At 44.8% G+C, this 27431-nt stretch overlaps 1 protein-coding gene across 22 annotated transcripts; it reads left to right on the top strand.

Moving 5' to 3' along the window:
* Window positions 1-5649: 5649 nt before the first annotated feature.
* Window positions 5650-25955, top strand: LOC136486177 (uncharacterized). Of its 22 annotated transcripts, XR_010766723.1 has the most exons (9): window positions 5650-5784; window positions 5898-5971; window positions 6061-6163; window positions 6278-6581; window positions 8691-8770; window positions 17524-17908; window positions 18098-19766; window positions 24667-24807; window positions 25795-25955. XR_010766723.1 is itself a non-coding variant. In XM_066483025.1 (8 exons), exons 4-7 carry the CDS (start codon window positions 6485-6487, stop codon window positions 11305-11307), a joined length of 249 nt encoding a protein of 82 aa, XP_066339122.1. In that variant the 5' UTR covers window positions 5650-5784; window positions 5898-5971; window positions 6061-6163; window positions 6278-6484; the 3' UTR covers window positions 11308-11333; window positions 11500-11928. The 22 variants fall into 22 exon arrangements, 4 of the variants coding, with proteins under 4 accessions (XP_066339122.1, XP_066339119.1, XP_066339121.1 ...); XR_010766716.1 differs by having other exon boundaries at window positions 6278-8770; window positions 25795-25950; XR_010766717.1 differs by having other exon boundaries at window positions 6278-8770; window positions 18859-19766; window positions 25795-25946.
* The last annotated feature ends 1476 nt before the right edge of the window (window positions 25956-27431 follow it).

The raw sequence follows: 27431 nt of genomic DNA, 5'->3' as shown, positions 1-27431 counted from the left end.
GGCCGCCAGTTCTCTATTGCTTGCTGTGATCCCCTCAATCTGGTCGAAGCACTTCTTTCGGTACCTTGCGGTCTTCATCAAGTCCTGCATGTAAAAAAAGCTAATTCAAATAGTTTGACTGGATAGCAGGATCAAGTGGTCAAGCCAAACATACCTGGACTTCCGTCACTAGACGTTTTACCGCTCGTTCAACTTTCATGGTCTCTTCGACCTCTGGGATTTCCTCATGCATAACCCATTGGTTGTTCCGCCAGCGCGACACATATACATGTTGTCGCTTGTCCTAGGGATGGCCCATGACCTCTTCTACTTCGTCCTCTTTGGCCTCTTGTTCGGGGTAGCGGCGCTGGTCTGGAGTTTGCAGTCTCTGCGATCACTATGGCTTTCCCATGGGCCGTAGCATCGGCAAACATGCTCTGTGCCACCTCCGGCTGCTGCTCCTCGGTTTGGTCTGATACCCTTGGCGCTGAAGTATCCCCCTCAGTAGGGTTATTGCTCGGAGCACTTGTACTTGGCTCGACTCTCCCCTCGACCAACTGCTCGGGGACTGTCATCTGGCCGCTCGTCTGTTGAGGCTCCGACGGACTTTCTGCTACAGGTTCCTCCATAGCCGGCTGCTAGGTAGTTTTCTCCGCCATTGCTGGCGGAGCCATGCCGCACCTAGCTAGTTGGTCAGGATTTTTGGTGGACACCGACCTAATATATCAGAGATAAGTTCAGAAGACAATAGTATTCAATATAAATTGTAAGCTTACGTTAAGGTTACAAATACTTACAGCTTGGAAGCACGGAATGATGTGGCGAAGGCGCGTCTCTTCGTCCGTGCTTGCTCCACGTGCTCTGCGGGTGCCACCAGGTCTCTTTCCATGACCAGTATCGGCGTCGGGGCTTGATGCTCGACCCCTTTGCCGCTTGTCCTCTGCATTGCAGTGGTCGGTGATGCGAGTCCCACTGGCACGGAGGAGCCACCCTGCTCCGTTGACTCCAGTTGTCTCCTCCTCTTTCTAGGGACGAGTCAGAAGATGTCTGCATCCTCTGTTTCATCATCTGATAGTGTAAAGATGGCCTGACGACGCTTGCTGGCCGTCGGCCGCTTGCCAGCAGCCCTGGCCATTGCCTCCTCCCCAACCCCGAGTATGGCCTAGTCGACGTCTTCGATCCTGGCGTTGGTCTGGGCGGTTGGGCCGGCACCTTACGGCCAATCCACACCAGGGGGTGGAGACACGAACACTGCTGCTCTGTCACGACCATTACTCTAGAAAACATAAAGGCGACAACACACTAAGTTTCTGTTACAACATAACTCTACGGGTACAAGGCAGCATAATTTACCTTTGGGGGAGGTCGGGCTAGCTTGAAAGCGTGCTCGATGTCGCTTAACCTGACATAATTTGGATCAGCTAAGTTGAATAGCTCTCCAATCCTGACTTTGACTTCTATCTTGTCAAGCGCCTCTTGCCTGGTCCTAGTTGGGTCTGCGCTACCTTGGTACTCATAGCCGGGATGTACCCTCCTCTGGCAAGGCTGGATCCTTCGGCTGATGAAGTTCCCGACCACGCTCGGACCATCCAGTTTCTTCTATTGGATCATCTCAAGAAGTTCTGAGATCTGTTCCAAGTGCTCGGGCTTCTCCGACCAGCTGTTCTTCTTCTCCGGAATGAACCCCACGTCGCACAATATGATCATGTTCGGCTCTTCGCGGATGTAGAATCACTTCTTGTACCAGTCGTCCAATGATGTGTTCCAAGGGCAGTGCAAGTACTGGGCCTTCATCCCATCACGCAGATTGAGGTACACACCTCTGGCTATCTTCGAGCCATCGCTTCCTTTCTTCCGCAGACAGAAAAGATGGCGAAAGAAGTCGAAATGGGGCTAGAAGCCACCATATGCTTCGCAAAGATGAATGAAGGTGGAGACAAGAAGAATCGAGTTGGGATGCAGATTGCAAATCCCAATCTCGTAATACAAACAGAGGCCCTGAAGGAAAGGGTGCACTGGAACCCCAAAACCCCGCTTGAAGAAATCTTCGAAAAACACAATCTCACCTGGTTGTGGATAGGGGTACCCTTTTCCTTCCGGCGTGCGCCATCCTGCGAGTGCCTTGTTGTGGAGTACTCCCATAATGACGAGGTCTTCGATGGTCTGCTCGTTGCTTCTTGACTTCCACCACTCCTTCGCCATGACTCCGGCTTTCTTCTGGGCGTCACTCTTCGCCATGAATCCGCCCTTGTTGATGGAGGTGGATATGGTGGATGGGTGATTGGTGATGATTTCAGAGGTATTAGGGTTGGCAAGAGGAAGAAGAAGGCTGTGGTGGCGAATGGTAATGGGGATCGGTAAAAAGTAACTTACCAGTTCTATATTATAAATAACCAAGAGTTCCACCGTTTCGTCCGCCCGAGATTCTTGGGAGACGTGCGCACGCGCCGCAGACGATTGTTTTCACAACCTCAAGATCTATGCCAATATACACGCCCCTTCGTTACCAGTGTACGCGCCTCTTCGTTGCTAGTGTGCGAGGGCCCACACTGACGCACCTCTTTACAGGTGCCAAGCGACTGTTTACTTGAAAGGACAAGAATGCAGTATGACGTGCTATACCCGTCTGCTTTTTTGACCAGACGTGTCAGATTGGACTTGACAGAGTAAGAAGATAAATAAATACACAAAATAATAGTACAAGCGGCATTCGTTTCTTCGCTGCATGTCTTGTGCTTAGGGATGGTCCAGACCACTACCGTGCTCGGGGACTGCTCCGACTACTACCGTGCTCGGGGACTGCCCCGACCGCTACTGTGCTCGGGGACTGTTCTGAAGAATGCTCGGCGATTGCTCTCCTCAGCTATATGTGATTTGTACTCGCATACAGTTAAGAGACATTTATTTAGACCTTGCTACAAGGCTTATACTTTGCCTTTCAGCAAGCTCGGGGACTACATCGGTACGATGCACCTGCCGGTGCATCTCGTATTGATTGTACGACGATTGGATTCTTAACTCCAGTAGAAATTCTTTTTAGACCCTGGCACCACGTGCCTGCGTCACCTACTACTAGGCTCGGGGACTAAGTGGGCACACTTCACCTTGCGGTGAATGCGTTTATTTAATCGACCCCTATGCTTTGACTGATTGTCAGGATTACTATCGTGCTCGGGAACTGTCCCGACCACTGCTCGGAGACCGCTCTCCTCGGCTACATATGATTTGTACTCACATACAGTTGAGAGACATTTATTTAGACCTTGCTACAAGGCTTATACTTTGCCTTCCAGCAAGCTCGGGGACTACATCGGTACGATGCACCTGTCGGTGCATCTCGTATGGCTTATATTATGATTGGATTTTCGACTTGACTGGGAATTCTTTTTAGACCCTGGCACCACGTGCCTGCGTCACCTACTACCAGGCTCGGGGACTAAGTGGGCACACTTCACCTTGCGGTGAATGTGTTTGTTTTTCGACCCCTACGCCTCTGGTGATCAAGGACGCTACGCTTCAAGACGCACTTACATTTCTTTTCAGAAATACAAGTGGGCACACTTTCCAGGACGGAAATCTTTTTCTTTTTTCTTAAGAGTACCATACATTTTTCGGACAACCTACTTCTCCGGTGACAACGGTGGTCAGAGATGTCAAGAACTCAAGCCTCACTGTTCGGAGAAGGTTAAAATGACGTGTCGCAGCATAATACATGGTGCTCAGGGACTAGTTGTGGGGGTATTAACCCCTGTACCCTTACGGCTAGGCTTGAGCCGGCCCAGATCAGAGGGTCCGGTCCACCAAAAGACGACGCGCGGCTCGGTCAACCTGTTCAGAGTCCCGCGCAAGGAGTCAAGACAGATTTGACGATCAAGCAAGATCCTGGTCGGTTAGAATAGGAATCCTTATCCGGCCACCTATGGCAATTGTAACTGGCTAGGATTAGTTTCCAGATCTGTAACCCTGCCCCCCGGACTATATAAGGCGGGCATGGGACCCATCTAAAAAACATTTCTCATTGACATACAGCAATACAATTAGACGCAGGACGTAGGTATTACGCCTTCTTGGCGGCCGAACCTGGATAAAACCTCATGTCTGTCTTGCGTCACCGTCTTGTTCGTGGCTTGCACATCTGTCTACCGACAATCTACTACCTTGAACAAACTCCTGGGTAGACTGCCGACCATATTTCATCGACAAAAAGTATTATCTTTGAGTTCGTCGTGTCTCTCAAGTCTCAACTCTCATCATATATGCACACATGTTTCATCTTTTGCCTTAAGTCCGTCTCTATTTTGCCCCCGTCTCAGTGCCTTCGTTTTGTTCTCTAGATAGAGAGAGATGCCTACGGGTCAAAGGTAAGACAAAGAGATTCCAACTGATCCAAGGTATAGTCCCACTCCTACGTTTGGCATGGCGACTGGTGAGACCTGATCCAAGGTACGTGCATTTGTTTTTGTTGCCTTTTTCCCTCGATCGGATTCCAATATTTCAATTAATTTTCTTGAACTCCTCCATTGAATCTCTATCTCTGTCTCTAGGACTAAAACATACGGATCGTCAATATCTACCCAGCAGGACCAAAACACTTATGCGATCCATATCCGGCAGACAAATAATCACCGCATCTCATGCGATCTATATCCGGTAGGCAAATAATCGCCGCATGAAGACACTGGAAGGCAAATAAATAAAATAGAATAAAATAGGAAAAGAATTATGGGAAGAGAAATGAATTTATTGGAATATCACCATGCAATGATCATGATCGTGATCCAAATCTCTTTCGTCGTCATGCGCGTTGCGTATTGACAACAAATACTTTTTTCCCCAAAAAATGAATTATTGTCATGCCTCATGCGGGCTAGGATATTGTAAGTCCAAGTATACATGTTTTGGCAAGGCAGAGCATTGATAAATTCAATTCGATGCCTAGCAATAAATTTTCAGGCTTTGAGGCAACTGATGTTTGTCGTAACTTTCAGACAACAAGCTCCTGCTTTTATTTCAGATTCATTACAATAATGAATGTATTTCTAGACATTATCATGGTATAATACACGTGAAAAATTAAATTGATATATTCATGATTTTGACTTGGCTAACAAACATATCATTCAATTTAGGTTGCACCCGTTGCAACGCACGTGCACTCATCTAGTCATGTAAATAAATTAAAACAATCTATTACTATTTATACGCTGTAGCAAGTTCGATTTCACTGTATGGTCTTTTAAATCCCCACCAAAAATCATGTCGAGCAAGGTAAGAAATCTTTTTAAACTAATATAACTTCAATTTATATGTGATGATAATAAATAATAAAAGCAAAAGTCAAGGAGAGGGATTGTCTTGGAATAATATTTTTTATTATTATTGTGGTAGTATACATATTATTGTTATATAGCAATATACTACTAGCATGTTACAAGTACTCCGTATATGACTAATGGATTATGTTTTTGTTTATATTTTTTTATTTTATTACTCCTGTTATTAAAGGGGATTACGGAGCCAATGACGGTACGGCAGACGCTGACGAAGGCACCTACTTTACGTAGGGTGTACGTCGTCTTAACGAGATGTGGGTCCATGATGTGGGACCCACGTCTCAGTCCTCGGTCTTACTACGTCATCGTAGAAAGGGGAATACGAAAGGAGGCAAGATAGGAAGGTGGCCAAGATAGAACTTCCCCTCGCGTTCCCCTCTGACCCGAGCAAAGGCGACGGCGGCGGCGGTTTCTCATCCCTCGCCGGGCCGGAGCCCGGGCGCGCCATGCCTGCACCTCGGATCTCACGATGGTATGCCCCCCCTGACCTCTCGCTCTTTGTCTCCCTCCCTTCTTTCTCGTTCTGTGGTACCGTCGGAGGAATTCTCATAGATCTGTCCCGTGCCTGTAAATTTCTCCCACCAGGTTCACGAATCTTCATGTCTACGGCCTCCTCGGGCGTCCTGGGACCGAAAGGCGGCACCTTTCGCCGCGATGCGGTGAGTTTCCAGTTTTTCTCTCTCGGTTCCTACCCTATGTCATGAACGCCCTCGGACGACATGATCAGCCCCATTGATACTTGCCCCAGGTCCGTGAGGAGGTTCAAAACAACATCTGTTCAGATCCATGGCATACCCCTGCTGTTTATTGGCAGTTCTCATCGGATCTGAATCGAAGAGACCCCGTAACAGGTGAATTTCCCACCCTTTTCCTGTTGGCTCGTGTTCTTACGTGTTTGGTGTTTCAGTTACATATATACATCATGCCATTGTTAATTCTCATGTTGTCTTAATCTCTGCATCTAGTCCGCTGCCCCGGATGCCGCCACCAGTGCCGTCTTCTCCACGCACAGCCCACTCAGGTGGCGGCAGCAGGGGCGCCGGCTCCGTCGTCAGGAGTACAAGAGCAGGGGCGGCTCTTGACGTTGTGCAGCTCCCGTGGAGGTCGGTGGCGCCATCGAAGCCAGAACTGGCAGAGGCAGCGCTGGTTTGGGCTGGGGTAGGCGGCATGTGATGCTCCGGCAATCAGTAATTATATCAGTCGCCGGCAGAGGCTCGCCATCCTTTGAGTCTGCTGGCCCTGATCCTCCTCTGCGCTCCACTGATCTCCGTATGTGTACACTGCCGCCATGCCCACACTGCCTAACCCGTTTCCTCTTCTGCCCTTATCCCTTTCTCCGTGGTGCAGTATGATGTGGATGACGGCAGCTCACACAGTGTCAGGTGGTGGGTTACAACCTTCGAATTGCCAGTTCAACAAATATCTTCCCTTTCCATGCTCTCGATTTATCAGCTTTCTGTAACAAACAATGTGAGCCATCTGCTGCTTCTTTTTTGCCTCTGATTGCCAGCAGCACTTTAGGGATCTGCTTGCTTGAAGCGGCTCATAGTTTACTCGCTGTTGAATCATACTACAGAATGCCAATGATTCTTTTCTTAACTTACCTTTCAGGCATGGAATGCAACACATGTCTGCGTAGTTTATTTTTCTCAATTTTAATCAATGGGTATAACAACGAGCATTCCAGATCACTTATAGCATGGAGCAGTACCAGGGAACATTCTAAATTTAAGTGAAGTAGAGAGCTGGAGTAAGATAATTTTGTTTGGTCTGGAACAAAATTTAACTGTTACTTTGTCTTATCTCTAAATCAGTGTTCTCATAATAAAAAATGATACATTCTTGTGTAACTCATGTGTTTTCAAAGCCTGGGCTATCTTCAATTTGTGACTAAACCCAGTTCTCGTTTGTGCAAATATTTCCTGAGTAAGCCATTCTGTCTATCAATTTTTGCAAGAGCTCGTGTTCATGTCTTCATGAGTCTGTCTATTTCCCGGATGCTTTAACCGGTCGATCTATACTGCTATTACTTAGGGCCTACTTGGTTGGCTTCCAAAATTTGCCAAGCCAAAGATTTGGCTACCAAAATTTGCCAAAAGTTGGGCAAAAATATTTGCCACTGATTTGTCAAAGTTAAATCGGAGGCATTGGCAAATTTTGGCAACAAACCAAATAGACTAATAGAGGCCAAATCCTTGGCTTGCCCAAGTTTTGGCAGCTAAAATTTGGCTATCAACCAATCAGGCTCTTAGCCGCTTTCATGAGTTTCAAATAATACCAGCTTGCAAATCAAACTGGTTTGCTTTTGCTTGTATTGATAATAGAAGGTTTAGTTGAGTTTTTTTGTTACTCCTTGCTATTTTTTTTCCTCTCATATAGCTTCCTGAGTTTCTTGTCTCAGTTTTTCTAATAGATGGTAACGTTAGATTTCATAGTGGTCCAGGTTCAAATTGGTTGCACCTGAGAGGTGACATATAAGTGCTCTGCTAATTGTGTTTGTAGCCATGCTATTGCTGTTCTAAAATTCCATTGTTCAGCCTACCCTTGAATTACAAAATGGGTAGAATGACCTACACACAACTATAAGCTAGGATGATCAAGGGTAGTTTTGTTTGGAATGGATATGCATAGAGCAGTTTGTGCATCTTAGAATATAAGGCTAATATCTGTTAATGTGGCCATCTGCTCATGAGACCTCAACAAATTTTATAAAATAATATAAAGCAATATGTGAATCTTAGGATTTAAGGTAAATATCTGTTATGTGGCAATCTGCTCATGAAAAAAGCTATGTTTGTTTAGATTTTTTTTTTGACATGGTGTCATTGACATGCACTGTGCTCCCAGGGGCTCTAAATACCATCTATTTGCTACCTTGTCATTATTGATAATGTTTTGTATCCATTTGATTGTGCGATTTGGTATGAACTTGGAGTATGTGATCACACGTTCTTTGACTATGGGCAGCTATCCCTTTCTTCGAAACAAGATTTATTTGACTTGACAACCTCTTATTGTCAATAAATTATTTTCCATAATTGAATTTCCAGTCATAACCTGTTTACTGCAACAATTTAGGCAAGATATAGTATTTTCATTTTTTTTTTAATTTTGGTCCTAGATGCCTTTTAACTATTGGTTTTGCCTGGATTATTTACGATCTTGTGCGTATCTAACTTTCATTTGCTGTGCTATTTGTGCTATAGCTACTTGTCTATACTTCAACTTCGACAACATAGTCAACAAAATCTGCATGACGTTTTGTTATACTTGGAAGCAGTTTCATTGTTGCCCTGGTTATGCGTGATGCAAAATGCAAACAAGAAATATATGCCCCAGTTTAATTGTTTATACTGAAGCTTTCTATGCCTTTTGCAGGTTATTTAACCGCTCACAGCTCATTGTGTGTTCGTGCTGAGTGTTGCAAAGTTTTTAGATGTGCACACTGGTTCCTTCAGGTTCTTTTCTCTGTCCCCCTTTCCTTTGTGTTCTCTTTTAAAAGAACTGCAGCTACCATGGTTGATTCCAATGGAAAATAAATGTTGAACTCTTATCAGTTTTTATGCTATATCCTAATATGAAATGATGCCCCATCCATACAAACCGGGACAATTACTTGCTAGCTAATCATCCTTCCCCCCTCATTTCAAAGTACAGTCGTACTGATGAACAGTAGTATTTGAATGGTTGTACTGTATCCATTCGGATGTATAAGGGTCAGCAATTAGCATGACCAATGCATTTATACTAATCTGAAGGGCGGGCCTGGTGCAAGCGGTAGAGTCTTACCGCCTGTGACCGGAAGGTCCCGGGTTCGAGTCGCGGTCTCCTCGCATTGAACAGGCAAGGGTAAGGCTTGCCACTAATACCCTTCCCCAGACCCCGCACAGAGCGGGAGCTCTTTGCACTGGGTACGCCCCTTTTTTTTTAATGCATTTATACTAATCTGCCTTTTACATGGATGCATAATGCCTCTATTTTTTCTTTTACTATTGTTGTTACTCTATTTATTACTGTTTAGACCTTGATATTGCCTTCATTTCTGTATTGATGTTGAGAGTAGTTGCACAATAGTGAACACTTTTTTATCAAACATGCAAACCTGTGCGTAGTGGAATCCTAAGCCAGGATAGTAACGTGAAGAGAGGCAGAGGAAGACCAAAGTTGACTTGGGTAGAGGCAATAAAAGGAGACTTGAAAGGATGGAATATACCCAAAGACTTAGCCTTAGATAGGAGTGCTTGGAAGACAGCTATTCACGTGCCTGAACCTTGATTGCTTCTGCTGGGTTTCAACTCTAGCCTACCCCAACTTGTTTGGGACTTAAAGGCTTTGTTGTTGTTGTTGTTGTTGCAAACCTGTGCGTCATTATATTAAGAAAGAAAGGATTCTAGACAACTCGTGCAACCCCTATAGGGGCAAAGAAGTTACAGTAAGGATTCACCAACAAACCTTAACCACAACCAGTGACCATGAGCAAAACAATTATGACCACATGCTTTGGAGCCCTTTGGTGCAATAGTGAACACTTTTATCCAACTTTTCTCAAGTATCAAATGTTACCTATTCATTTGAACTTTTCCAGAAAAAGGAATTTGCTATCTCCAAGAAGAGTGAACAAGAAGAATTTAAAGGTAAATCAATGTACACATGGTGATCCCCCTTTTAGCACAAATGATCAATTCTAATAAGGGCGATAAAAATTGGATCTCCAAGGCCATAACTTTCCATGAGCCCAGGTTCTTTGTATAAGATTAAAAAAATAATTTACAGCAACAACTGATTTTACCTGGTCTGATAGTCTTACAATCTATATGTCCTCTCTTCATCATAAGTAAGCTACTTGGGACAATACTGTTCTCTATAGATTCTGATCACTACAGATGGATAATTTTGCCATATGGCAACAGAACATAACTACATATGAATAGCTCTACTGCAATTGGAATCTTCATGCCATGGATATGTTTATATTTACTCCCTCTATTCCAAATTTTAAGTCATTTTGGCTTTTGTAGCTATATACATAGCTTTTACTATGCACCTAGATATATGCTATGTCTAGGTACATAGTAAAAACCATTGTATCTAGAAAGGCTAAAATGACTTATGATCTAGAATGGAGGGGGTATATAATAACATTTAACTGTTTACTTGGAATTATAGAAGGTGATGATACCCAATTATATCATATTATTTGGTTGTTTACTTAGGATACAGAAGAGATATATCTCTTATAACATAATTAAATTTTCACATTGCCTTTTACTGGTGCAAGCAATTTTAAATGTCACAAAATGCTAGCATCTCATTAAAAAAGTGTCTAGTTGCTAATTTAGTTGACCACTAGCATCAGGTAGTTTCCTGTACCACAGGAATATGCTAATCTGAAAGCTCAAGTGCTTATTTTATGTGAAATCTGTTTTGCTTGGTGGTTACTATATTATCATTTTTATGATTTTTACTTGGGTTTAAACATCTGTTGTTAGTAATAAGAACTGACTGATATATGGTGACCAGATGATAGACTAATAATATAACTAAACTTTGTTGCGTGTGGCAACACAAACTCAGATCATTCCAGCATACAAGATTACTACATAGGAAAAGATAACTTAAAGCTGCATCTCACTCAGTTACCGATACCGAATCAATCTCACCAACTTTTTACACAATGCAAATACTGAAAGAAGGATCTGTTAGGAGGAATCTAGAAAAAACAATCTAGCTTTTTGCACAATTCAAATACTGAAAGAAGGATCTGTTAGGAATAACCTAGAAAAATAGCATTATGAACAAAGCGAACATGACTTTTGCCTCAGTACTCCAAATTATGTTGGTAGCATCTCAGCATTCAGACACAGGACATTTATACAGATTACTGCATCTCTGTTCCTCATCATCAAAACTCAACACAGTTACTTGCACTAACTTGATCACATTACTGATCATGAGAAGTCACTACTATGTAGGTACCACAAACATTACTAGATAGTACTAGAATTGAAAAGCTTTTCTCAGGTAAAGCCCTCCCACCCATTCTTGGAACTTCAACTTTCAGTACAGACCTTACCTGCAACGCAATTGAGTATCATAAGATGAGCATATATTTTGTTAACATCTATTTGCATGAAACAACATATTTATAGTTTCTGTATAATGCATTGGTTTTCACCTTTGTGTTCAGCGACGGGTAGGGCGAACCCTGGCATGCTTCTCTTTTTTGACGGTGGCTGCCTTGGCCTTCTCCTTGGCAAGGCCGCACCAGAGGCTATGGTTGTTCATCGCCTCGAGGGAGACCTGCTTGTGGGTCCCACAGACCCAGCAGCGCACCCACTGTTTGCTCCCTTTGAGTTCAGGTGGGACTTCGGTGTACCGGAGGGCCATCCTGTTATAATTAGTATAAGCATGTGCCAATCAGTAGTAGTGTCAGACTGCATTATGGTCATGTTGTAATCAAAGCATTGGATGTGGTAAACAATATTAGCTGCTAATGATACTGAAATATTAGGTGTACATTATTTTAATAATGCTTGAGGTTATTAATGCTGTGGCGATAAGGTGTAGGATCATTAGATTGAATAAACTTGCCAATCAGTATTAGTGTCAGACTGCATTATGGTCATGGTGTAATCAAAGCATTGGATGTGGTAAACAATATTAGCTGCTAATGATACTGAAATATTAGGGGCACATTATTTCCATGGGTGATAAGTTGCAGGATCATTAGATTGAAGAAACTTATTTGCTCTTAAAAACGACAAGCAATATGGAATAGCAAAACACGACCTGATTGAATGAACAGGATCAGGCATTTGATTTGCTATAAATGGAATACTATTTGATCTGGTAGATGGAAAAGACCAACAGTAATATTAATATGTCATAGCAATATTAACTATATGCATGATAGATGGAACAGCACATCTGAGTATCATGAATTTGTACAATTAATTAATGCTCTGTTACATATACATATGTTGGAAATCGTTCATTCATCATTAAAACAACCCTGGCAGAGGTGATGTCCTGTTGGAAATTGTTCATCATTAAAACCTAACCCTGGTAGCGGTGACGTACTGTTCAGATTGGTGCCTAGATCTAAGCGTCATGTTTCGGGATCGTCATGTTTCAGGATCGCATCAGGTAGAACGGCAAATCAAAGGCCGGCGTGAGCTCTTAGATTTGATGAATAGAAAGGTAAATCAAAACCCGAATTGGTGTGTTTATTATTCCCCCAGATCGAATCCAGCCGCAGCTAAATCCGAGCCCAAAACGATTCCCCCAGATCGAAGCCAGCCGTAGCTAAATCCGAGCCCAAAACGCGATACGATGAGCAGAAATGTGGCACCAATTTTATCCGTGTTCATCCAAACCCTCCTACGACATTGATTTAATCGGGTTCAAATCCCTCCCAAATTGCTTTTAAGCGGGTTTAAAACGCCCTCCCAAATTCGAAATCAACCGCCAAAGTAAGACGAATTTAAGGGGGCGGGTTTGGATTAGAAATGTGGTCACCTTCCGGTACGATCGGACGGGAACCCGGCGGCGGGCGCAGCGGCTTGCTCGGGCGCGGTGAAGCAGGTGAGCCGTGAGCGAGATGAGGTATGAGGGTGGGAGACGAGGAGACGAGAAGCGTAACTGGGCTGCCTGCCTGGCGTATTTGTGTATTTGTAGCGGGTGGGCGGCCGCATATCCTGCTTCTGCCTGTGTGTCTAATTTGCTGCCTTGCTTTCTTGGCCAGCAAGTTGGCCCGTTTCAGCCTTTGGGCTTGAACTTGAGAAGCATGTTCAATTTAAGGAAAAATTCCAATTTATCTCACTCAATGTTTCTAAAAAAAAAAATTATCTCACTCAATTATCGGGCGTCTGATTTTGTTCCGTAGACTACAAAACCAGTTTTTGACCGCCTCAATTTTTAAAACCATTTGTTTTTATATCTTGGGTGGTTTTGCTGATGTGATGCAATTAAAAAAAAAAATCCTAAAACCTGGTTTTAATCTTAGAAAATTCATAGAAAATTTGTTTTACCTCAGAAAATTATGAAAGTTTTAGATTTTTTCTTCTTCTAAAATCATGCTCTATCTTATGGTGCCTAACTTGAAATTGTTTGAATCTTTATGAACTCATTTTGTTGCTTATTAGCTAGTAGAAGCTCTCATTATCTATTATAATTAATTGATGTTGATTGTTCGGACTATGTCGAAGCGCTAGTGGAGCAACATCAGGACCATATTGGGCGCTGGTCCCCTACCCTGGATAAGATTTTTAAAATAGTTGTGTTAGTGACAGAATCAACAATGCCTAGATGAGAGGTGGGGGTTGAATAGGCTATCTGAAAATATTTACACAAACTTAAAACAACAGATTAGTCTAATGCCGGAAGTTCCGAGTTTAGGTCGGAACTTTCGACACAAACTACCGGAAGTTCTGACCCTAGAAATGAGCTCAAGAGAGATGGAGACAAGCAAGTCACATGTAATATGAAATCAAATAGAATGATGAGCATAAGAGACACGAGATTAATCACGAGGTTCAACCAAATCACTAAGGAATGGCTACGTACTCGTTGTTAAGTTGACCACAAAGGTTGGAGTCTATTTCACCTTCTCAAGTGACCACAAAGTTCAACTCAAGAATATCACTAGAATTGAATAGATAATACAAACCTCTCGATGGTCAACCACAAGTTGGAAGCTCCTGGGCGACGTCTAGACCACAATCACAAAGGTTGGAGTCTATTTCACCTTCTCAAGTGACCACAAAATTCATATGTGTTGTCATCAAAGTCATTTGGTCATTAACGTAGACCAAATATGATAAACAATAAGAGCATGCATATGTGCGGTAGGGTGCATGCAACAATGTAAAACAAAAACAACATTGAAAAATTATCCATGCTAGGAACCAACGCCCACTACGGTCCTAATGACGTTCCACTGGAGCTTCTACATAGTCCGGACGATCAACATCGACTAATTTAATAGATAACAAGAGCTACTAGAAAATAAGCACAAAAACAAGTTCATAAATATTTTAACAATTTCAAGCTAGGCACCATACAATAGAGCATGAATTAGAAAAAAAGTTGAAACTAGTTTCATAATTTCTGTGGTAAACAAATTTTCTAAGATTAAACTAGATTCATTATTTTTTCCATGTAAAAGTGTCACGATATTTTTTGAAAAATTATTTTTATGAATTTTTAGAGTTTAAATATTTGTAGTTTGATTTACCTCCATGAACTTTGAACTTAGGTAGATTAACCTCCCTTTGAGTAACGCCATATCACCAAAACCACCCAAGGTGCAAAAACAAGTGGTTCTAAAAGTTGAGGGGTTGTCGGATATATGGACCAAGGGTACCTCATTGCATATAGAAGGTCCCACTATAGGCGGGTTGGACCGAGACAGTCAAATGTAAGACCCAACCCGAACGGGGTGTATGAAAGGCCGTAATTTGGTTTTGGTAATTGAAAGGTCCTTGTTTGGTTTTGGTAATTGAGTGACAACCTTAGATGGACTAATATGTGTTTGAGTGAGATACACAACTGATTAGTCCACAAGTACATCATGTGTGAGCAACCTATGCCATGGAGGTGAAATGGTTTGGATTTGTTGCAAGGCTTACACATGTGATGATGGAGCTCATTGCATATGAGACATGACATGGAGTGACGTGATCAAGGTGGAGAAGATTAAGACAAGACTTGGCTCGACGGATCGATTGCAAGTGTGAAGGGCAAGTTGAGTGATGACTTGGCGCTGATGGACTAAAGCAACGGTGAAGAGCAAGTGAAGTCAAGATCGATTAACCAATACTATCATGTGATGATATGAAGTGGATCATATCATTTGTGATTGGTTGGTGCATATGTTGTATCAACATTGGAGGAGATGGAATGGAATGTGCAAGGCAAATGTATAACCTTAGGGCATTTTATTTCACCAGTCAAAGGTTGTGTAGAGAAGTGCATGACCGGGTTTAGGATAGATGGCCGTACTATCAAGAGGAGCAAACTTGTTTGCATATCGATCATCTAGTGCCACTCGAGTGATCTAACTTTGCATCGTTGCTAGGATCGAGTGGCGTGGCAAGTTGAGTGGCTAACTCCTTTGAAAAAATGTTTGTGAAAAGCTAACACACATGCACATGGTGGTGTTCACTTGGTGGTGTTAGCACATTTGCAAAGGAGAAGTTGAAAGGTGAAGAAAGGAGGCGAAGTTGGGCTCGGAGTGCTGCCCTAGGGGCACCGCCCCTACCTCTCTGGTGCACCGCCACCCCTGTGGCGGCGATCGGCTGGCCGACGCTGAGAGCAGCTGTGAAGGCGGTGGCACTGCCCTGCCTTGGTGGTGGCACCAGGCCCTTGCGTCCGGTGACCAGCTACAGGCTGCCTCACGCGGGCGTGGGTGACTTGGTCACCACCGTATCCGGCGTGCACCACCGTGGGGAGGGCGGTGGGACCGCCAAGGGTTGTCCAGTGCCACCGTTGCTTTTTTCCCGAGGCCGGCTATTTTGGTGTGGTGCGCAGGGGGGCCACCGCCATGGTCATCGCCATGTGACGGCGGTGCATCGCCCTATTTTTCCAGAGGCTGGTGTTTCGGGTGGCTGGTTGGGTGGTCACTGCCACCCCTAGGGCGGTGCCACCGCCACCTATCCAGTGAACAACAGCTAGTTGATATAGCCATTGGAATTCGACCGTTGAGCGGACACCACCATGTCCGGTGCCAGGCACTGCCGTGTCCGGTGCCCTCACAGAAACCAGCAGCTTTGCTCCAACGGCTCTATTTGGCTTGGTGGCAATAAATAGAGGTGGAGCTCGGGCTTAAGCTGGTTGCTGAGCACCCTTAAGCCTTGGTGGCTTGTGTAGATGTGCTTGGGAGCCCTCTAACTCACATACGCTTGATAGTGAGCATCCGATTGAGTGAGTGCGATTCTAGTGCGATTACATCGTGAGGTTGCATTGAGTGGCACTAGATGATCGGGTTGCAAGCCGGTGGTGCTTGTTACTCATGGAGGTTGCCACCTCCTAGATGGCTTGGTGGCTTGTGACTCTGTTGAAGCACGCGAGAAGATTGTGTGGTGCTCCGGAGGAGGATTTATGAGGGAGATTGTGCTCACCCCGCGGGGATCGCTAAGAGCAACTCTAGTTGAGCGTGTCATTGAGCTATCCTCACTTTTGGGATAGGTTCTTGCGGTGCCCGACGTGCGGGCTTGGCGGATGATGTCAATTAGCCGCCGAACCACCAAGTGAGCAGTCGACACAATGGGGACTAGCGTGTTGGCAAGCACGTGAACCTCAGGATAAAATCACCGTGTCATTCTTGTCTTCCCGTTGGTTTGCATCCCCTACACACAAGTTTGTATTTACATTTCATATATTGTGCTTGTGTAGTTGCTCTTGTAATTAGTTGACTTGTGTGGTTTGCTAGTTACCCTCTTGCTTGTGTAGCATAGAAGTAGCTCCCTTGCATGCTAATTTGGTTTGAGTAACCTTGTTAGTCACATTACTTAATTTGTGTAGCTAAGTATTTTGCGCTCTCTAATTTGGCATTAGTTGCCTTGTTATTGAGCATTGCTAGTGAGCTTAGGTGGCTTTGTGCTTTTGCTTACTAGATTGTGTAGGAGCTCCCCCGGTTGTTTGAAGTACTAGTGCATAGGTTTGTGTGACTTTGCTCTAGAATTGATTAGGTGAGCTCTAGCTAGACCGGCACCTTTATTGTCTAATTAGGATATTTATAAGGTGCTTGAGAACTTAGAAAGAGGGGTGTAGTCTTGGTTAGATCGATATTTTTAATTCCGCATTTGTTTCAGTTAGCTAGCACGATTAATTTTTAGAAAGGACTATTCACCCCCCTCTAGTCCACCATTTTGACCCTACAAGTGGTATCGGAGCTAGGTCTCTCATTTGTGGTCTTCACCGACCCGAGAGGATGGCAAACTTTGGGCTAGATGTTGAGTGTGACACACATTTTTGATGGCACACACTATGCATGGTGAAAACGTCATATGCTTGATTATTTCTGTGAGTTGGGTTCCAAGGCATGATGGATCATCATTTTTGTTTTTTTCTCGTGATTCTTTGGATAAGGACAACCTAACCTAAGCACAAGATGATTGCTTACAACTTGATACACGTGTTCTTTATTATCTAACATGTGCTTACAACTTGATACACGTGTTCTTTATTATCTAACTTGATACAACCAAAGCCATAAGTTGAGCAAGAAAAGACACCCCAAGAGCAAATCAAGATCAACCTTGAAGATGGTGACTTGATGAAGAAGAAGATGATGAAGAAGAAGAAAACAAGAAGGGGTGGAAAAGCAAGGCATCCAATGCTTGATCAAGATGCCAAGAAGATGAGCAAGACTTAAGATGAGAAGAAGATGTGTGCTCACATCAAGTGCTTTAAGTGTGAAGATATATGACACTTTGCCGCGAGGTGTCCTACCAAGCTTGAGAAGAAGGCTCAAGCAACTCATGAGAGTCAAGGCAATGGGAAGCACTACATGAGCAAGGAAGAGAAGGCTCAATCAAAGAGAAAGTAATACTCATGCCGGGAAAGAGGACATATGGCACACTCATGTTCCCTAGGTAACATTTTTAAGCCCATTTCAATTGATGATGATTCTTTGCTTAGAAATGATGGCAATAGTACCTCATTGGTTGTAATTGCAAAACATCCTGCTACTCATACTAAGGCTTTGCCTAAGTATGTTGCACCTAACTTGAGAGGACCAAAACTAGTTTGGGTATCATCAAAAAGTGAATGATTGATTGTAGGTACCATGGCATTGGAGGCTTGATTCAATGGGGTTCATATTGTTCATCATATGTTGAGTCAAGTTATGATGCTTAATGCATATCTAAACCCAATGCCAAGTGAAAATTGAGTGAAGTCCAAGTACTACAACATACAAGTGTTATAATTCAAGTTGTGATGATTTATTGATATATTTGATGGCTTGCAAAGATATGAGTTGAATCTTGCTAGTTGGATGATCATGAGCTAACCAATGTATATCTCTAGTTGATCTAATTCATTTGGGTGCATATGAGATGATTGAATTAGATATATATGGATATGTTGCTTACTATGAGATGATTGAATGGATTAATTGATTAGTAATCAAATTTGGATTGATTTGAGTTGGATAAATTTATAAGATGACTTTTAGTAAGTGGATTGAATAGATATATGTCTTGTGAAAGTATTCAAACAAGTTGATTTCAAGTTTGGTTCAATTTGGTGAAGTATAGCTCAAGTGATTGAAATCTGTCATATATTGAAAATCTAAGTGAGCTATGATCTTAGCCATGTTTGAGTGACCAAATATATTTGGATTGGCTTAAAATTTAGTATACATGCTCTAGACTTATGGTATAAGATGCTGTGCAAATTTCATGAGAATTGGATAAGAATTGCTTCAGTTTTGGAGTGGTTCTTATCAGCTATGGTGCAATAGTTTTCAGCATGGAGCAGTGGTGGAAGATTTGATTGCTGGCATTTCATATGAAGTCAAATGAAGCCCAAATTTTTACAGATGCTTGATGACTTAGTGAAGCACATCTCCACCAAATTTCGTGGCATTTGGATCTATACATTGGGAGTTATAGATTATTCTTTGAAGGGTACTGAATCTGCCATAAAAGTGTCAAGTATTGGATTGATCAAAAGTCACTTTTTGATTGAAAGGTCTTAAAGTTGGAAACATGATTATAAGTGGTTGAGGTACCTAAGTTTGGTCTTGATATGTTCTAGAAGCATGACAAGTAATGATACAAGGTTATTAGATTGTGGAGTGTACTTGGCACACATTTAGTACTCAAATTGGAAGATCAAGATCAAACTCAAGATGAAAATGAAGTTTAAGTTCTAGTGACAATTGAAGATCATTTGGTAGAAAGAAAATGACTTAAACAAGTAGAAAGAAAAGGGCTTAAAGAAGAATTCAAGATCATTCATCAAGTTAAGTCCATCTCTTGGATCAATCAATCAAGCTATTTCAATTGAGTATCAAGAATGGTTCTTTGGAGAGAGGTCACTTCTCTCTAGTGTAGGGGCTTGCCGTCTATATGTAGGTAAACCAAGTATGGTACTTGAAAGGCTAATATGGAAGTGGTGATCCGAGGAATATTTAAGATGCTTTGTTGAAGCAATCAAAAGGGTTGATCAAGAAAAGCAAGCAACACCCAAAAGAGAGCTAGTCATGACAATTCCAGTGGTATTCTCACTCATAGTTCTCTCATGCAAGCATTGATCAAAAGAAGAAGCAAGCCAACCACAACAAAGATAGTGCACTTGATCAAAAGTGGTATTCAATTCATATGGGTGAAGAATGGATTCTATCTATGATGATTGGTCTTTACCAAGCTTATAATTAGACTTCACATTGCTATTACGGAGCTTAATTGGAATCTAATGACTATCCTCTACTCCAAGACAGCAAAGGTATCATTATAATATGCATGATCATTTTCATCCCTTACTAGTATACGGTTAGTGCATATAATACATGCTTATAGGATCATGCATGACAAATAAAATTTTAAAATTCATAGCCTACCACTATTGCTTGAATGGTTGATTGATCTAGTGGTAGTGTATGAGTTTATTCATGAGCTAGTGAACCCAAGTACTTGAGTTAATTTGGATTGCTAACAAGTGACAAATATAACATTGGCAAGATAACCCTTGCAAGAGGTGTAAAAAAGCTTGTCATTGGTTTAAACCAGACTTGGAAGCTTAGGCAACTCAATTTAGTTCAAGTCATCATTAAAAGCTCATGATAGTGACAAGAGTACAAGCACAAGACAATAATGCAAATGGATATCTAGTTTGGTTGTTTCAAGTGGTATCTAGACTCAAACAAATTCACAAGTCATGTCTAGATCAACCTACAAGTGATATTCTACAAGTGGTACTCATAAAGATAGCAAATGCTGAAGAATTGATTTTATTGACAATTCAATCATACACGTGGTATCAATCATATAAGACGGTGATTCCACAAGTGATCCTCAACTTTAAGTGATCATCAAATGAAGAATACATCCCTCATACAAGAGCTCAAGATTATCAAGTGAATGACCCATGCTATGACATAGGGCTGTTCTCAATCTCACTCCTACACATGCATGAGCGCTAGCCCTCTGCGTTATGGGTGGTCGGCAGTGGCTCCTCGGTGACGCTTGTGCTCTTACGCGTACACGGGTGCCAGCCACTCTGCGCTATAGAGTTTAGGCTAGTTGGGGCTGGTGATGCGATATAGAACCAACTGACAGGAAGTTACTCATATTTAAAATATGAACACTTCGTACAAACATAATGTTTATCCACTCCGCTCTGCTGCCTTCATCGCCGAGTTTGTATATTTATTTTTACATCATGTACTACACATTCTACATTATCTTTTGACGACTTGGCGCAACTGGCCGAGCTCTGCATCTTGCTCTACAAACGTGATGTTCGTCAGCAACATCAAGACTGTTCGGCAATGCAGGACAAATTCACCGATCCGCAGTACCTTTGTTCTGCTCGGAGATGCTTCTCAGCTGCTCGGAGGCGCGGCCCAGCTGCTCGGAGATGTTTCTCAGCTGCTCGGAGGTGCGTTCCAGCTACTCGGAGGCGGTTTCAACTGCTCGGACAAGATGCCCTTCTGGTACTATAGGTCCTTTGTGTTTGATTTAGTAAGATCTCTTTTGCGCTGGGCCCTCTGGACGTTCCTCTCCATCAGCTTCATCGCCTCCTTCAGCTTCTCATTCTCCTCGGCGAGGGGTTCCATCCTTTTGAGCACCTATTGCCGTTGCACGACAGTTCGCGCTATGCCTTGCAAAGCACCATGATTATAAGGGACCATATTCTCCAATGCCCAAGAGAACACCGCTGACACAAATACTAACCTCAATTTGCTTCATGGCTGTGGAAAGGGTGGACCGTAGCCTCTTCACCTCCCTGGTGGTGTCCTCCTCGTCCACGACTACGACTTTGTCCCCCCGCTTGCGGAGGATGTGGACATCTTGAGGTCATGATTCTTCACGCTCAATCTCCTCAACCTCGTCCTCTTCCTCCACAGCTGATGATGCTCCCTAGGGGCTCGGTGGCCGCACAGAGCGTCCGACCACGCCCCGCGACATCTTAGGGCGCGTCGCTTGCTCCTCCGATGTTGTCGGCCTCTACGCCACCGATTCTGACGCTGTCGGCCTCTGCGCCTCTGATTCTGGCATGACGTCGGCAACTCCCGCTTCTGCCTCCAAAGACTCGGTAGCTCCTGCCGTTGCTCCTGGCGTCTCCGTCGACTTGCCCACCGTTGTCGCCAACCGCTCTCTGCCGCTAACTCCATCAGCAGCGGTGGTCGACTCCTTTGAAGACCGACGAGTGCCTGGGGACTCTGGGACGGAGTCTGCTCGCAATGTCTCCATGCCGGGAACAGCCCCCGGCTGCTCGCCGGTCTGACCTGAAGGATTCAGGTCCTCCGCGCGCCCCATTCTACATCAGATTAGCTCATCGGTCACAACAACTGTAAAAATCAGGTGGCTACCAATCCCAAGGCAAAGATACTTACACATCAGCTTCCCAGTAGATGGTTCTGAACCGGCGCTGCCTTCCCGAGCACCTAGGCACTATTCTGGGGTCAATCCGTGTGGCCTAGGCTGGAGGTCTTGCGGCCCCTGCCATTGGCGTCTCCTCCGCCTGTTGCTCGGGGACTCCTTCCCCTCCCTTCGATTGCACCTCTGCGCGCGTGTCGCACAATGACGCTTTATTGCTCGGAGGGGGAGCTATTGGAGCCTCATCGTCGACTCGGATATCTCCGCACTCTGCATCCGAGGGGTTTGACCCCCAACAAGGGAGATCTCGCTAGGCTTGCGGGGAGCTGCATCCGCTGTTCTCCTCTTCTTTCAGGCCAGCTCATCTGTCACCGCCCTTTTCCCCCAAACCTTCTCCGATACCGGGAGGGGACTCTCCCTCCGACCTGCACCTGTGCCTCCGGACTCGGACGAGGTGCTGACGGCACTTTCCTCTAGCTGAGTGGTCGACATTGCATCCACTACTTTTGGCCAATCACTCCTCGGCACGCCCGAGAAGTACGCCGCCCGATCCTGCAAATGGATCTTTGCACAAGCGAATCAGTTCACCTTGCTTAGCCCTGGGCGCGGTCACCACCCGCTGCTGGCTTGCCAGCACCCACTACCGTGCCCGGCTGCGCCCCACTACGCCGTGCACGCGCACGGCCTGCGCGTCCTGGCCGTCTACCCTCGCTGCTGCTCGCCTGCGGCCACGGCCCCGCTGCTGCTCACCTACCGCCATGGCTGGCTCACCCTACGCGCCGAGGCGCAGGACACGTCTCCTTGCCACCGGGACACGACGCGCACACGTCCTGCTCTACGCCGCCTTGGTCGGGAGTGCGCCGGGCCCGCGCTACTCGCCGCCTATCGCCACGCCGGTTCTGTGCCTGTTGACATCGCTTTGGCTGCTCGTGCGTTGGATGACAGTCTGCCCGCTGTCACCTCGGCGTCATAATCACGCTGTGTCCCTTGTCGGACGCTGCCCGCTGCATCGCCGTGCCGTTGCCTCGTCGGCTTGCGGCCACGCCATGCTGACTAGCGCCTGGAGCCACGCCCTGCTGCTCCCCCATGGTTGTGCACGCCAGTAATTGCATTGACAACCACCGCAGGCCTGAGCCAGGCCGCGCCATGACCTCCCCTGCCTCCGCTGTCCCATGCCCGCCATGACGATTTCCCCCAATTCGCCGCAACCGCAGTACCATAATCAAATTGACCACGTGATCAACTCCGCCAGATAGCCTGCTGCCCTACCGACCCCGCATCGCCGACTGTAGCTCCGCCATAGGCCAAAATTTTGAAAAGCCGCGACCTCGGCTCCTTAAGACCAGGAGCGCCTACGCCGTCGGCTACCACCACCACCAAAGCATCTCAGTCCAATCCCTCGTGCTTCTAGCCTCTCCTCCAGTCAGGTGTCACCGTGCTCACCTTAGTTTAAGCCATGCCGCCGTGTAGCAGTCTCTGGCGCAGTCGTGCCACCGTCGGGCACCGCCGCACTGCCGCGCGCGCACGTGGCCAGCTCTGCTCAGACCACCTCCGACTGCACCATCAACGCGAAGGTATCCGTGGGCACTCCCTGGTGCTCGCTGGCTCATGTGCTGGCTTTGCCTCCGTTGTTGCTTACGGGAACGCGCCCGCCTTTGCAGGTCAAGGGCCACCGCCGGGGAGGGAGTTCATGATTGCGCCTCTGCTCGCCGTGTCGCCTCTAGTAGCTTCTACTTGTCGTCAAGGTACCTATCGACCCCTTAGGTAGGCAGTAGAGGTTCGGGTGAGGCTGGCGTGGCCGCTCAGTGCCCGCGCCGTCGTGCCGGTGCGCGCACTGGTGCTGAGGGACTTTGCCGTCGTAAAGAAGAAGGAAGTGGAGGACGTAACCGTAAAACTGTAGACTAGCAAAATAGTACCATAGAGCTCGTAGCAAATACCGAGTACGTCGGGGGTGTTCGTGCATATTTGCCATCGCGCGCTGGCCTTTCCCCATCGCGGGCCGGTGGCCGGCTGGGCCGCGCCTCCGCGTGGGCCGCACGACGGCCTGCTGTCGCGCGCGGGCGGGATGGCGTGCTGGGCCGAGCCGCGCATTGTGGGCCGACGTAAGAGGATTTGGTTTTCTTATTTTCCTGAGGATAGAAATGTTTATTTATTTTCTGTTATGAATCCAACTTCGATAAATCGTAGTAAATTGCGTGGTTGTCCAAAAATGGTGAAACTACTTTTGTTAGGTTCGCAAAAATACCATCTATCGGTTAGTGTAGTTAGTTCATAGCTAGCTGTTATGATTATAGGCTCATAAATTCTAATTAGAAGACTTAGCATTATGTAGATTAATGTTTGTAGAAATTGTTGTGGCAAACCGACAATAGCTTTAGCTTTAAAATTGTTACAGCAGGTTCCTTAGGCCCTTATATGCTTGCTGTAAATTGGTAGCCGTAGATCGAGTTGCTTAATAGTGTAGTTATTTTTTTTCTCAAACACGCAGGAGAACTGCGTATCATTGTATTAATAGAAGAAAAAAGAGTCATACATAGACCCAAACCTCACACACACCCCTTGCCATTACACAGACACTAGCATTGTTATTATCCTTGCTTTATTGTATGTATCGGAAATTGGCATTAGGAGTAGGAATATCCGTAGTCGCCGTAAGAATCTATGTCACGTTCGTACTTGTTAGTGGTGCTGGTACGTATCTTAGCCTTAGTGGGTAGACCTCACTTAGTAGTTTAATAGATGTACTTTTAAGCGAAGAGTTGTTGTTGTCATCTTATTAAGCATTGCATCATCATTTCATGTAGATCACGAACAGGTAGACTTCGTACCCGTCTACGAGCCGGAGTACGACGAGGTGATCGAGGAGTACGAGGAGGAGCTCTTCGCATAGGAGGGAGCCCAGGAGCCTGTTGGTACTGACTTTACTGACCCGGCACCTACCCAAGGCAAGCCCCAGTGCATAACCCCTATTTTTAAAGGATCACTGAATATATTTATATGATATGCATTTACGTTATAGGCATTTTATGGAAACTATATGCATAAATATATCCACCATGAGTCCTACTAGTACAGGTCGAGTAGCTGCTATGCTCAGGATGTCGGTAGCGTGAGTAACCTACCGTTACTCGCAAATAGGTGATTAAACTATGATATCAGGATGAGATAATGGAAAGGAAAATGGTGACCGGGCAGGGATGCGGATTTGGTACTGGTGGGTGTGAGGGGTTGTGTCCTGCGGCCAACAGGGCATAGCTCGGTTACACTTTTTTCCTGTCTGTGTCGGTTAAGGACCGGTCGTTGCATATGACTCTAGGCAAGTCATAGATTATTGTCCCGAGCACATACTTGGGCATGGGCGCAGGGAAGGCTTGCTGCTCTCTTGTCGCGGATCCGGCTCTTTCTGGACCGACTGATGGGAAGAGGAGGTGGTGGAGGTCCTTGCACCGCACTGAGTTCGAAACTCAGAGGCGGGGGTTTGGAGGCCAAGTTTGGACGGGGACCTGGACACCCGGGACAAGAGAGTGGTGGGTTAGTCCTGCTTGTGCCTGGGGTACAAGCGGGGCGTGTGTCTTCGGGGCACCCAGCTGGGCACATTGATTCGCGAATCGCCGAGTTATCTGGTACGGCTTGTCTACGGTTTAGCACCGTAGTAAGAACTGGAAGTGGAAAAGGAGAAGGAACAGTATCGATTGCTCAACTCTTGCTTGAAAGTAGAACAGGTGCTCATATAGATTGACTAGATGAAAACTTAATACGGCTGATGATAATAATGTATCAATAAGGACTCACTATTAGTATTGCTTTTGCTAAAAGAGAACCAGCAACCAGAAAGCCTAGCATATTCCTTGGAGTCGGGAAAGTATTCCCACTAGCCGGATAAGTCTTGCGAGTACATTGTGTACTCAGGGTTTATTTTACCCCTGTTGCAGGTGATGCTTGAGGAGTTCCTTGTGTGGAGGATCCATCTGGTGGGCTCAGACGGAATCCTCGTTATCTTATCGCTAGATGTTATCTTTTAATATTCCGCTGTTTATCATTCCGCACTCTGTATTTGGTATTGTAATAATGTACTTTTTAAGAAACTCTAATGTATGAGATAGACTTGTGTTGTAACTCGTTCTCATTATTGGATCTTTCGGGTTCTCCCTCGGGGTGTGCCCGACGGACACCGCTCGCTGTAGTTGCTTTCGGGGTGCTTAGTGTCTGGTGGAAGACGAGCGCCTCCGTAAGTACGCTATTTCGGGCGGTTCTGCCACACTAGCTACTTCTTGCTTGTGTAGCATAGAAGTAGCTCCCTTGCATGACTAATTTGGTTTGAGTAACCTTGTTAGTCACATTGCTTAGTTTGTGTAGCTAAGTATTTTGCGCTCTCTAATTTGGCATTAGTTGCCTTGTTATTGAGCATTGCTAGTGAGCTTAGGTGGCTTTGTGCTTTTTATTACTAGATTGTGTAGGAGCTCCCCCAGTTGTTTGAAGTACTAGTGCATAGGTTTGTGTGACCTTGCTCTAGAATTGATTAGGTGAGCTCTAGCTAGCCCGGCACCTTTGTTGCATAATTAGGATCTTTATAAGGTGCTTGAAAACTTAGATAGAGGGGTGTAGTCTTGGCTAGACCGATAGTTTTAATTCTGCATTTTTTCGATTAGCCGGCATGATTAATTTTTAGAAAGGACTATTCACCCCCTCTCTAGTCCACCATCTCGACCCTACAGTAATTGAGTGACAACTTAAGTGGACTAATATATGTTTATGTTGAGATACACAGGTGATTAGTCTACATGTACATTAGTGTGAGCAACGCTTGAAGCCATGGTGGAGAGGTGACTTGAAGTTGTTGCAATGCTCATCTAGTGTTGATAGAGGAGCTCATCTCATATGAGCCATGACATGATAAAAAAATCTTCTATGATTTTTTAAGATTAAATAAGATTTTGGGATTTTAATTGGTTTTGCTTCGGTACCACAGGGATAAATCTTTGTGTCTCTATCTTTGTGATTCCCCATTCTACACTTGTGCTTTGCCATTGTTCACTCGTGTGCTCATCTTGTGTAGTTGTTTTTTGCTAGTGTTCCTGTTTAGCTTGTTTATCTTGCTAGTGACATAGCCATAGTTGCTTTACTCTTGATTACTAGACTATGTAGTTTTTTCACCCTAGGCTTGCCATGCTACCTAGAGGTAGAGTGTATTAGGGCCTCCTTGTTTTTAGTCGGTTTTACCTAGTGTTATTGTTTGTAGAAATTTTAAGTTAGGCTATTCACCATCACCCCCTCTAGCTATATAGAGATCCTTACACTAGTTGAAGTTTTGTTTCTAGATACATGCTCTATCTTATGATATCTAGCTTGAAATCATTCGAATCTTGATGGACTCATTATGGTGTTTATATTATTTGCTAGTAGAAGTTCTTGTTATCTATTATAACTAGATAATACCCCACCCGTTGCTGCGGGATATTGCTGTGTAATATAGGAGAAAACTATCGTACATAGGAAGCATCATATGAAATCAATAGGCTTGGGCAAGCAAAAGAAAATTTTAATTATGGTATAGATTGGGCAGCCCAAG

Source organism: Miscanthus floridulus, chromosome 10 (genome assembly GCF_019320115.1).
Source record: "Miscanthus floridulus cultivar M001 chromosome 10, ASM1932011v1, whole genome shotgun sequence".
NCBI lineage: Eukaryota > Viridiplantae > Streptophyta > Magnoliopsida > Poales > Poaceae > Miscanthus > Miscanthus floridulus.
This window is presented reverse-complemented; position numbering and strand designations above follow the sequence as displayed.

Bases quoted from the DNA above. Each gene is read 5' to 3' on its own strand.
- LOC136486177 (XM_066483022.1), top strand. From the start codon at position 6,485: ATGCTCCGGCAATCAGTAATTATATCAGTCGCCGGCAGAGGCTCGCCA. The intron at 6,582-8,690 runs GTATGTGTACAC...TGCCTTTTGCAG, and splicing joins TCTGCGCTCCACTGATCTCC to GTTATTTAACCGCTCACAGC. The intron at 8,771-9,897 runs GTTCTTTTCTCT...GAACTTTTCCAG, and splicing joins GTGCACACTGGTTCCTTCAG to AAAAAGGAATTTGCTATCTC.